This window comes from Chaetodon auriga, chromosome 15, assembly GCF_051107435.1.
Source record: "Chaetodon auriga isolate fChaAug3 chromosome 15, fChaAug3.hap1, whole genome shotgun sequence".
Taxonomy (NCBI): domain Eukaryota; kingdom Metazoa; phylum Chordata; class Actinopteri; order Chaetodontiformes; family Chaetodontidae; genus Chaetodon; species Chaetodon auriga.
The window spans coordinates 7,409,265-7,422,465 of record NC_135088.1 but is presented as its reverse complement, the minus strand read 5'-3'; the positions used below and the strand labels follow the sequence as shown (position 1 = coordinate 7,422,465).

Genomic DNA, 13,201 nt, shown 5'->3' with positions numbered 1-13,201 from the left:
GAAGGGGACTCATGATCCCAGCCAAAGGAACATCTTGTCTCGCTCAGGCAGCTTCTGTCTGACTGTTTTCAGCTCGCCTGTCTCACTGGCATAGTTTTCCTTTTATAGAAAGACACAGACACAGCGAGGTTAGGGGACAGAGAGGAAGAGCGAGAGAGAGCCGAGAGAAAACAAGAGGCGGAGGGAGCAGGAGAAAGATGAAGCGCTTTAAATAGCTCACACGAGGATGAACAGGGGAGGGAAGTTTGGGTTTGGCAATTTATTGGAAAAAACAACTTCACATAGCACAATAAAGTGAGAAATATGGTTTTCCTGTCTGCCTTTCGACCGCCCGGCATTCCAGCTTTTGAGGAGGAGTCATGTGATGCTGACAGCAGCAGAGGAGGGCTAATCCTCTGAACTTAAACATTCTTTTAAGGTTTCATGTTTACCACTAGGGCAGGGCGAGAGATGTGAAAGTCCTAATTATAAGCCAAATGTTGGTATGCTAAAGCGGAAACAGGCTGGACCTCAGAGAAGTGGGCTTGTGACCTCTTAGCTCTGGATTGATGGTGATTAATGTTTCGCTCAACCTCAGCGACTAACGCTGAGGCGTCCTTAAAGTCCTTTAACCCTTACTGCTATTAGTGGAGTGTTACCAGCTGTGAATGTGCGAGTCTGCAGTGTCAAAGTCAGCAAGTATGCTCAGCCGTCTTTGTAAGGTAAATAATGGATTTAATGTATGCATTTTGTCATGCAGTCATCTATTTGTGACTCTTAAAGGTGCAATATGGAATATGTGTGTAATAATTTTAGTTTAAAACATTAAAAAATTAACTAAACAGACTTGAAGTAATTCGGTATTTTAACAGTGTTAAGGCTGGAAACAACTGGCTGGTGTTACGCTGACATTCTTTACATTGAGGAGAGTGTCCAGTCTTTGAATATTTACAGTTCCTCCCATTTTCAAACTCACTCTCTAGAAGAAAATATCGCAGTTTGAAACATGATTAAGGCCTAAACATCTCCTCTGAAACCCAGAATAATAGCACTGTGCTCTTTTCAATCAAAGGTTAATAGATCATGTCTGTTGGGAATGATAAAGTGGTCTATTTCAAACACAAATTACCACGTTGATGGCTCTTTAAATCAGCATCTTTGGCCAAAAAGCCATTCAGACGGAAAAACCTCAGTTTCTCATATTTCAGAATAAATCAATCACTGTAGAATATTATTATCCCGGGGCAGGAGAGAAAACTTCCCGCTCCGTTATCACATCTCTGGCTCTACCTTTGATGTGAGAGCCGACAGGATAATCCTCAGCACAAGGAGCAACACTGGTTGCTCCTGCAGAGAGGCCTGGAGCGGAGCCAGACCATACTGTTTCCTTAATTTAGCACTTACCGTTACACTCAAAGCAACGAGAGAGAGGGAGAGCTAAAGAAAGAGACTGATGCTAACGACAGACGAGAGGGGGGTGGAGGGAGAGAGACGCTGCTGATGGATTGAAGAGGTTTAAAGGGCACTCTTTTTGTCTGCTGTCAGTGGCCTTTGAGCCGGGAGACTGGCAGGTTGATTGACAGGCTAAGCCCTCGATGAAACACCTCAGGTTTACATTGGGATCATCTAAAAAGCTACCTGTCTGTGGGCATCTGGTGTCATTTAATCTGTGTGAGAGAGTGAAATCCTGCCACAAATGTTGCTCATCTCTGTCCCTTGGTCCTGGTTTATTTTTTAATAGATCAGTAAGGAGGAGATCAACAATTGAACACATTCGCCACTCAGGTTAAAGTCAAATCATCCTGTTTTTCAAGGCATACCTTGCTGGCAGGCTTTTAAATCACCGTAGTTGGTCCCCTTTTGAAGGCGAAAGCACCCTGTAGAGGCCATGTTGACTTTCAGGGGCTTTTAAAGTTAAAGCAAACAAGAGTGTCAGTTTACCCAGAATTCCACAGACTCTGCCATGATTGGATAGCAATGTGGATGGAAGAGGGGTGGAGTGACTGTTACATTCTGGTGTTGAGTGAGGCTGTTTGAAGCAGATTGATAGATAATAGAAAGTTGTACCTATTGTACCAATATGAGCGTCTGTTTTTCAGCCTTCACACATGAACAGATCTGTTTCCATGTGTTTACCAGAAGTGAAATTGTTTACTATTGAATATGAAGACTTGGGATCGCTCAGTCTCGGCCTTCAGCAGTGAAAATTGAGGTGAATTTAAGGGGAAGACAAACAGGAGACAAGGTGATGGAGGAGTGTTTCTTCAACAGTTGGAAAGAGAAATAAACGAAATTCCAGTGACTTCTCTGAAACCTCATCTTTTCCCCGAACTCCAGCTTTATTTGTTTAAAGGAAATTCTGAAAAATATCTTATTTTGTACCGTACCTTAGATTGTCTCTTTGCAGAAAGGCGACTTTCCATGAACTTGCTGGGGGTATTTTTTCAGCTTTCACCCAGTTTCAGCGCATGGAAAGTGCTCGGGAGGGAAGCAGGCTGCGTCCTGTCACAGAATAAGACCTCTGTGTGCTCGGACATCCATCAGCATCACCACTGTGCGGAGAAGAAAATGTTGTACTTTCAAAGTATAACACTTGTGCAGTTATTGATTGCGTCCTGGATTATAACATGTAAACTTGGAGTACTCACATACCTTTATATTTATCACGTTTTGCTCGCTTTGCCTCAAAAGTCACATGGAAGTTAAATGAATCTGTCCCAAACCAACTGGGATTTCATCTGAACAGTGTGATTAGAATGATCTGTAGTCATGGACGCCACTCAGAGAGGTAACAGGATGTAGACAAACATCATAACTGTCCCCCTTCAAAGGCACTGCGGAGTAATTCAGTTCTGTTTCAAGGAAAAATAGAGGGAGCATTCCATTCAGATTGTTATTCCACAGGGATCAAGGCTGAGCTGAAAAGATACAAGATTTAAAGCCCGAGCAAGACTTCCAGTCCAGTGGGGGTAAACATGTGATTCCAGTGGTGAGGGGCTTAACCCTTCGACTGTCTGTTGGCGCAGGAGAATTCTTCTTTTGACGGCAACCAAAGAGTACGGCCATTGTAGCTTTTGTTTGATGGTCTATTTGCTTACCTTGAAGCACTTAATGCATAGTGATATGAAGCAGACGAAAGCAGCAAACTCCTTTTAAACAAATAATTCAATAATCACAACCCCAAAGTATGTTCAGCATGCTCAGGAACGAATCAAATCTAGATGTTGTCTCGATATCCTACAATAACTGTCTTAAATTCTGTTTTTACAGCTGTTTATTCATCTCTCGACATTGTGTGCCTTGAATTCCCTGAGGCTTCACACCCTGTTCTTGACAGGTTTGAGTTAGGATGGGGGCTAACATGAGTGCGTGGCGGTTTTACAGTATGTCTGCTTGGTGTTAGTCACAGTGGAGGACACACATCGTGCTACGAGTGCTGCTGGGTGAGCTATGTGTTGTAATCGGCCAACTTGTCACTGTCTGTCATATAAAATCTGGTGTCTGTCTGCACTTGGCAGCAAAATATATGGTGCCTAAGTAGTCTGGCTATTTAAAAAAGGAAAAGCAAGACTAAACAAGCACTCATTCATTTCACTTGTATCTATTCCTGACTGCCACTTTTATTAGTCAACCTACCCCTCTGTGAGAGAGTCATGAGACTGCTGCGAATAAAAGCTTTTCCATTAGAGTGCATCATTGGTATTAATCCCAGAAATAACATACCCAGCTAATGTCAGCTCTTAAACACACCACGGAGCAGTCAGAGGCTAACTCTTTGTGAGGGATGGAAAGTACTTTGAGTCAGGTGCCAGATGCGAGGTAATTAGCCTGAGGTTAGTGGCAGTGTTAGGTGGCCTGTTGGCCTGTATAGCCTCTGCTGGCACATCATCAGTGAGGGGAAGTCGTATACTGCAGTTCACAGCTGTGGCCCACTGATCTACCCTGGTGCACATGGAACCACTGGAGTGGCTCCAGATATCCAGTATTAAGTATGCCCCTTTCATGCGTTCCAGTCAGGCATAACCAAACGCTGGATGGTTGAAGTTGATCACTCTTAATAAAAAATGCCAGCCGTGGGAAGGCAGCAACCCTTGTCTACCACCAGAACTACCAGCTTCAGTGACCCACGAGTTGTGAGTGAGCTGGCGTATTCTAGTCAATGTTTTTTCTCATGTATTTACAGAAAACTTTATTCTCAGCACTGAGATATAGCTGTGTTAAACCTAAGAGGCAATCTTACTGAGGTGTTGTGATTTTTATCTGAGTGTATTTACCTGTTCGAACTGTTGGTGCCATTAAGATGAATGCCATCACAGACATCGTGCGATTGTAGCGTATTGGTGTGATGGCTGAAGCTCGGCTCTGTGACATGGGATGTTTTCGCTGCCGGGTGTCCATCTGGGTTGATGGATGAATTCCTTCTAGGAAGTGCCATGATAGAGTCTTGAATGGAGCACACAGGAAAGAGCGAGAGACACCGAGAGGTCAAAGAAAGGGGAAGGCATACGAGATAGATATTTACTGCCTGACCTAAAAGGAAGTGAAAGCAGAAGAAAAAAGCTGAGGACACGGAGAACCTTATGAGTTAACACAATTTTTTTATTCATAGGCTAAAACAACAGCTGAATGTGCTGCGTGTAGTATTTTCATATCTGTGAATCTTTACCACATTAAGTTTGACACCACCATGAAGAATGATATCCCACAGTGCTTCGCCCTCGACGGTGGATTTTACGTTGCGTGCCACTGGGCCGTATTTGATGAAATCTGCAAGCAAGAGCATAAATCTCTTCAAAATACTCACATGTAGATAAAAGCAGTGGACTGGCCGAGGAACAGGTCAAGTGGCAACATCCTGTTTGTGAAAGCAAGTAACAAAGTTAATGAGAAATGTGATCTTAACTTACAGAAACACTAAGGCTGACTATGCCCTTATGTCAGGCAGGAGATCGAGGATACTGTCTAGGGTGTTGTTTGGCAGCTGCTCTGCAAAATATGTGAAAAAAACTGTATAATACTATAAAGTCCAAAATGTTCAGAGTGTTACAACACTCAAAGTCTTGCAAGTGGCGATAATGAAGTTGTAGGACTTCAAAGAGAAGTTGGTTTGAGCATTCCTAACGACTCAATCCTAACTGATATAAATAGGGTGGACAAGATAATAGAAACACCTGTCACTATAATGCAATATATTTATAACAAGACTGTGTGACTGATGACTACTGAATTAGTAACACAAGTGTCCTTGGTGAGCTACATGTTTTGATTTGTTGCAATGTGTGTGTTGAGCCAAAACGAAGACTACGAACAACATAAACTGTTTCTCACATGGATTCCTGTGCAGTGACCTTATGTCAGCAGGGTAACACACATCTGTGAGGAGGGCCAGAAATTGTGAGAAATAGCTCAGTAGGCAACAGAAACCGACCCCTGGTGCGTCTTAGTGTGGGAAGTATTAATCCATCTTTGTATCACTTACCAGAGGACTACAGACTTGACAACCGCCATCCTTTAGTCTTACTACCTGGAACTCAAAGGGAATTTCCTGCAGAGTGCAAACACAACTCTCATAAATCTGTGAGGCTTTGTCCTTTGGCAGACACACACACACACACACACACACACACACACACACACACACACACACGCACACACACATATATATATAAACAGGGTTGCCTGGGATACCAGAGGCCCGTATAGAAGATGTTCATGCTATGCCAGCGCTTGGGATCCTGTTCTACATGTTCTACATTTCTAGCATTAATGCTTGTTTAAAAGGTCTGGCCTCTGAGTGAGTTACAGTATGTTGTACATTCCAGCCTTCCTGTATTTATTCTGTGATTATTTTGTTATTTCTAGGTGTGTCCCCAACAGAGAGAATGAGAAACTTAAAGTCTCCAGTCAGGTCTCCAATCCCCAAACTGGGAAGCCCCATCCCCAGCCCCATGCCTGGACTTCAGAAGCTACCCCAGTGTACGCGCTGCTGTAATGGCATTGTGTGAGTATCATACAGATCCTGGTGTGATTTTTAAGCCAATGCTAAGAGATAGACTATGTAAAGTCATGGAATATTTCATAGAATATGTACGTAATTGTGCCTTACTGGTCAGAGACCCATTTTAAGAGGGCTGTGATTCATGTTTGGTCTTGAAATGCGAAGCCCGCTCAATACATCCAAAATCATTGTTTTAGATGCAAAAGATTTCAAAGTTTCCCTGAAACAACCCGCTCAGGTCGACCTGCACCGACAGGCCTTTCGCGAGTACTGAGAAAAAAATCTATTCCCATTTATCATTTTAATGATTAAACCAAGCCACCCTCCACACCCTTTCCCACGCACACACATGCCGTAGACACATACCTGCACGCAATCCACATAGTTGCATATACACAAACTTCCATTAAACAGTAAGCACGAGCATGTGCACACGCACTCTTCTGCCAAAGTAACCACATGCACCGGTAATCCCCCCTCTATAAAACCAGCTGCAGGTAAGCACTGATGTCATCGGCTTACTTTACTTATTAACAAGCGTGCATTGTAGGAGTTTGCGGGGTACAATAAGGCTCTTATGACCTGGGTGCATTTTACAGCTTTTTAAACAAATATAGAGCACTGTGTCAAGACTTTATCCTGCAAGTGCTGTGGTTAGATGGGGAAGGCAGTTAAAAAAAGAAGCAGGCTTATGACTGAATAGTCGCTGGCCCAAATCCCCCAGTCCAGAAAGGAAAGTCTTATTGGGAGCAGTGAATGAACAACGCCCTTAACAACTGCCGCCACTGTGTGACCGAGTGAAGCAACTTTCAAAAGCACCAGTGCTGATCAGTAGCCAGCCAGCAGAATAAACATGTACTCAGCTCCCAGGTGTGACAGTATGAATGTGTGTAACCTTCCCTCCACCTGAAACTCCTCTCTCTTTCAAAAAAAAAATCCCATAAATATGACATACGATGAAATATATTCAAATGCTTACAGTCGCTATGAAGTAGGATAATTGCTGATCTGCATAGATAAAAGAGAGTCAGACTGTGAGTCAGTCATAAGATACTCATTATCACTTACTTCCTTTAAAGGGTGTATTTCATCTGCGATGATGACACCTCCCTGAAAACTGCTTGCAGCACCTTTTAAGGAAACCTGCAAGTTGCAGTTTGCTTTCTATTGCATGAGTCTCCGATCATGCATTCATACATGTTCATCCCTCTGAGTAGTGCAACCCTGTGGCGCTCCATTGTAAGGCTGGTCTCCACTATCTTTATTACACTTTTCCCTGACACAACATATAAGGCTGTTTTCTTCCTGTAACCTGGCATGGCAGATTATTTGTTACACAGAACCATCAGGGAAGTCATCCTTTGAAACAGTTTGGAAAAGGCAGCACTTTCAGATAACAGATGCTACAGGAGCATCTAACTTCTTTTTAGTCGCTTCTCTCACCGTTGATGCACCTAAATCACGCCCCGTAACTGGCAGTAGTTCCTAAAAGGACGCTGATTGGTCCAAACGACTGTTTTTTGGCTAGGTGGAATGTTGTGATTTTGCGAATCCAGCTGCGTCGTAAAGTAATTCGTCCTGTACACTGTCAATAAAAATGGGAACTCAGATTCAGGCTCAGGGTGCAGCGGAGAACGTACCAAAAAAGAAACCACAAGATAAATAAGAAGAAATAAAAATCTGTCATCTCTACTGTAAATACTTGTCCGACTTTCAGCTTCTTTAGGCTGAACATTAAGAGAGGGATTAAGGACAGGAAACCTACCTCACATTGAGCCTTAAAAGGATGAATCAAAACCTGGATATGGCTTAAAATGAACTTATTTCAAGGGAAACTAATATACAATTGTCAAACATTGCTTAAACCTTTGAAACGTCTGTTGCTATCATTCATGGCTACGCTCTATGAAGCTAACTCTACCGTCAAAACAAACCCAATTTTATTAGTTATGTCAAAAGGATCATACTTTGTAAATCTCTGGAAAGTAATGATGAGCAACATTTAAGGCATGAGGTTTCTACATTTTGTTAAAGCCTTCTTAGTCCAACACACTCTGTTTCCCTTCATGTCTCCATCCAGTGGCACCATCGTGAAGGCCAGGGACAAACTCTACCACCCCGAGTGCTTTATTTGCGATGACTGCGGCACCAACCTCAAGCAGAAAGGCTACTTCTTCATCGAGGACAATCTGTACTGTGAGACCCACGCCATGGCACGCGTCCAGCCCCCAGAGGGCTACGACGTTGTTGCTGTTTACCCCAACTCCAAGGTGGAGCTGGTCTGAGACGGAGATGGAGCTGGCTATACTGTAATATAACTGGGAGAATGGGGCTACTGAGAATCCAAGCATACATTTATCAGGCTGTCGTGCAGGCATGCAGATCTTGGATCAGTTTTGCCTTTGGGAGAGTCCTATGAAATTTGTGTTTCAGTGATCCAAGATCAGCACTGCTGCACTGACAGACTTGATAAATGCTATGTATATTGAGTATATTGAAATATGTTGACAGAACAAGGCCTGGATCCAACGAGTATCCCAAAACTCAAACCCATTAAAAAAAAAGGCTGACATTGTATGCTTTATCCCAGCCTCATCTCTCAATCAGTGTGTTTACATCAAATCCTAGATCCAAGAAAAATACTGAACCAGTTAAGGAAAAGGTGTTCCCATGCACGTTCATATCCACATCACAAGCACAGCATATTACCGGAATATTCCACCGAGACGCAAAGACGTGCACAAAACAGTGGGCAGAAAACAGAATGTGACATTTACGCAGTTTGAAATTACAGCGCCCGGCATACCTTTCTAACAATCAGGACGAGTTTATCACTAGCATCATATTCAGTGTCTAATGACAACCCTTAAAGCCTTAGAATAACTTTAAAATGCTAGTGTGTGTGTGTGACATCACAAGAGAAGAATAGGTGCTTTGCTGTGATGAGCTGTGCAGAGCAGCTGGTGGTTTTTTCTGCCACCAACTCCAAAACACACACCGCCGCCAAGATGTCACTCTGTGTTCTGCAAAGTCATTTAAGGTATAATGATATTTGTTTAAACTTTGGTTAAGGGGTTTAAAGGTTTCATCGTCTTTTTAACTATCTTGCAGTTACACATTATACTCCTGTTGTGGATGGACTTTTTCATTTTGTAATGTACATCTATGCAGTTTACTTTTCAGACTTTCTATGTTTGCAAAACTGGGGAGCATCTCTGTTTGATGGTCACTTTTCTCACTTAAGTTATGCGAAACAATAAGCAATAATTCATTATAAGCAGATCTCTAACAAGTGTACTTGTGCGTGTCTGGAACGTGCAACAGTATGTTTTGGTGAATGGCTTTACTGAACTATAACCCACCATAAATGCCTCCGTATGCAGCTATCCAAGCACCACCTTCTGAAATGTAAACAAAACCCTGCAGGAGACGTCCTCAAAGTTCTGTGAGGAGCTATAGGTCTCACTGAGAATCACGTTAAAGAATTTCTCCCAGATGTGATCACAACAGCCTCGATTTCTAAACAACAAATTGTAAGAAAAGAGACTTAAATGATGGAGCGATTTAGCCTGATGCGCTGCATGCATTCAGTGATGGCATGTGGGATACACATTCGCAGAAGACTGTAACTCAAGCACCTGACTGAGAGAGGAATTTCAACTCTCACTCAAGTTCACACCGAAGAATTTCAGTTCATAAAAACAAGAGCACAGAGTTCACTGGCTCTGTTTATTAAAAACAGTCCATTCTGACACCAATACGCTCTCATGACAACTTTTAAAAATGCTCGTGTGCATTTGAGACAGGAGACACGGACCACAGAAAACTGTTCGAGACTCGTAAACCAGGACTCCACAGCCTACAACATGTGGGAGTAATATTCACTTTGTTTAGCTTTTTGGACCCACAACACAGATATATTACAGTTCCTCGTTGGAAGAGAGAGAAAGACAGAAGTTGGAAGTATGCATAGTTGTATTCCCTTCCTACTATGAACTCAAATTTCTGGCCGCAGCCGAGTCCATGAAATGAAATATACTTCTACATTTCCTCTGAAAGAGGGGGAAGCAGAAAGGGAGGCAGTGAGGGGGAGATGAGAAAGAGAAACGACAGGACGGCATGAATTCTCTTTTCTTGACAGGAAGACAGAAACGTGTCATTATGACTGCAACGTGTGGCCAGCAGCGTTGGCTTATTGTGAATAGTGGAGTGAACTTGAAGGTGGAGAGGAGTGCTCTTATTCTAGATTTTACAAATCTTTCTAACAACTTTTTAAATCTGAAATAATGAATTTTGCAGTGCCGATATCCGCCATTACTTCTCTATATCAACAGTGATTGTACCTGCTGGTATGCCGTCTAGTCATCTTGTAAATTATGTGAAAATTCTGTTGCTACCACATTGTTTCTTTGGTATTGTATATATTTGTTTTATTGTGATTCAACATACAGTGTATAACATGTGCTCTGCATACCCATGTCTTTAATGACTTCTTTGACACAAATCCTCTTCTTGTGTTTAACTTATTGTTCTACCAACACGTGTTTTTGTTCTGCTGCTTCTTATTTGCTTTTTTTTCTAGGATCTAAATAAAATGAGAAGTGCATTACCCTGTCATGATCGTTCGCATTCTTCACTGGTCTTAACTGCAGGATGGCCCACAAAAATTCATGTGCGGCGCTGTGAAAAACAAGTTTTACACCCCAGTTCTGACATGGCAGTTTTTCTGTAAGACCACCGGACTGCAATATGTGTGACTTGCAACCTAAATCCTCAGACATCCACCTCACAGCGGCCTTAAATCTGAGCATAAAATTGTCAGGGTACAAAAGCTGGTCTCTTGTTTTCATAGTGTTGCGTCTCTTACAGCTTTATTGCCCACGAGACAAAGTGTGTTTTTTGAGTTTATATCAGCAGCCATCCTGTTAAAAACAGCAGAATTCTGGGTGTGAGGTAATACACACAAAGTCTGTCTCTGTTCATTAAACTACAATTAGTGAGGCTTGTGTCTGGCCGGAGTATAAATTACAAGACTGGAGTAAGCCTTTATCTTTGTTTTAAAAGTGTCTTGTTACACTGTTTTAAGAGGAGCGACTTCTTGACTGCGGAGTCCTGGACTAACTTAAATTAGATTGATTTCAACCATTTATTTCAGGCCTCATATTTTAGAGTATGTGCAGACAGCTCTGGCCTCGTGAGGCTCTGAAAACATGGATGCCATCATTAAAATGTTTATGAAGTGAACACCAAAGTCCTTGTAGTGATCAGGACTTGGTGTGTCTGTAGACTTTTCTTCTTCTCTCTCAGACCATCTTTGTACATGTAAACAGTCATGCAAATTAGTTTTCATCTAAATTATTGGGTGGATTGCTCCTGTCAAGAAGCATTTGTGCTGTTAGGAGTTCTTGTAGGTCTTCCATGTCACACTGCAGTCCACATAATCCACACATCTCCAGTGACAGACAGCATTAATCTGAAGTTAAACCTGCATCTTTGAAGGATTAATGAAGCCCTCATTTAGTCCCGCAGCAACTCTAATCTCTCTTCAGGAAATAGTTTAATTAGTTCATTTATATAAGGCTCTATGTAATACCGATGCAAGCCTTTAAGAAGGTTTATTAAAACTACTGCACTATAAAAAAAAGAAACATTCAACAACACTTTCATCCAAACGCCATCATCAGTTGTAAAAAGTGACAGTGATCTTAATAAACCTTTTTAAAAGCTTACAACCTGGATGTCTTCAAAAATGAATCCACATTAACTGTAGCCATATCTGAAAAAGCCAGTTTGAGCATATCTGGTTTAAAAGGGCACTTTGGCCAAGATGTAAGCTTAATGCTTGTCTGGGAAATGGGCCAGTGGTGCAGAAGTATTCTCACACTTTGCAGTAAATGTGTTGATTTTCATCACGTTTGTGGCTTCTCGTGTTGCTGTATGTGCATCAGCAGCAGAGCAGGATGTCAAATATTGTAACACATACAGCTGCAGTGCACAGACTCGAGGGAATTCCTGTAACCAAAACCAGGAGGCGCGAGGCCAACTCATACCCCATTAAATGACTTCGCACCTTCGGTAATAACTCGTTCGGCAATCATCGTGAATGCGGGCACATTTTATGTGAGCTGTGAGAGAGATAGACAGGACTGAAGAAAAAAAGGCAAGAAAGAGGTAGAAGTAAACAAAGCGCTGCTGTCTGATCCAACAGTTAGTTACCCTCTGAAGTGTTTTGTGTAATCGCTCACTTTGCTAATGTTTCCCACATGCATGACACTCGTAGTGTGCCCTCAGTCCCAAACTTAACAGAATGTACGTCAGTTGTATTCAGTTAGACCAAGATAAAAGGTTTATTTGTGTCAGTTCTGGGAGCCTGGGTGAGTTTACACTCTACTACTGTTATACAGAAGAAATGGTAGTCTGCATTCCTTCCAGTGTCCACACCTCCGTGATGAAAAAAACGGCACTTTGTACTTCAGCTGAACCTTTGTGAAAAAATATGAAACTCACTAAAATTTGTTGTGGAAGGATTTGATTTAACAGACCCAAACAGTGAAGTCTAAGCAAAACAGAGGCAACGAGAGATACGGAGAGGGAGAGAAACCGAGACTTTGCCACGTGGAAAGACTTCTGCTTCTATCTATAAACATTTAGTCCGCTTTAAAGATAAACACTTCACGTTGCTCAGAAACAGAGCTCGCTTTGCTCTGCACGCTGCAGCGACCCATGCTGTGTCCATCACGTCTCTGAACACTCACTGAGCTGCTTCCCTCAGCTTACAACCAAGATGACCAGGAACAAATTCCTCACTTTGTTGCCTGTATGGAGACATGAACTGGTTAACTGATTGCCTGCTCTTCCTCTTATTTATCTCCACGTACACAAACAAACAACCACACCTCTCTTTGCCGCTTACATGCATGTGCTATCCTGCAAGCTATCAATAATATAAAGGTTCTAATATGACCATGGGATAAAAAATATCACAATAAATATGAATAAATGTAGTAAGTTTGTATACGTATTGCATCAGGTTCGGTGGCTTTTATAGAGCACAGAAACAACCTAAAAAATTGGTTGTGATCGTTCCCTTGCTCTTCCTACGTTCTCTTGCTAAGACTGCTGACACTGTGTCTGCTGCTCCAGGACTTGATTTGGATGTTTGACAGCTCTTTCTGCTGATGTAGCTAACCGTCAAGTGGGATCCATCTCCTGTCTCCTGCCCCA

At 42.3% G+C, this 13,201-nt stretch overlaps 1 protein-coding gene across 1 annotated transcript in view; it reads left to right on the top strand.

The window, feature by feature from the left end:
• The window catches only part of pdlim4 (PDZ and LIM domain 4), a 44,647-nt gene extending 34,061 nt beyond the window's left edge, over nucleotides 1-10,586 (top strand). Inside the window, exons 6-7 of the mRNA XM_076751257.1 lie at nucleotides 5,842-5,980; nucleotides 8,058-10,586. Coding sequence (XP_076607372.1) covers nucleotides 5,842-5,980; nucleotides 8,058-8,262 — 344 coding nt within the window. The 3' untranslated portion in view covers nucleotides 8,263-10,586. The remainder of the gene's footprint in view (nucleotides 1-5,841; nucleotides 5,981-8,057) is intronic.
• The last annotated feature ends 2,615 nt before the right edge of the window (nucleotides 10,587-13,201 follow it).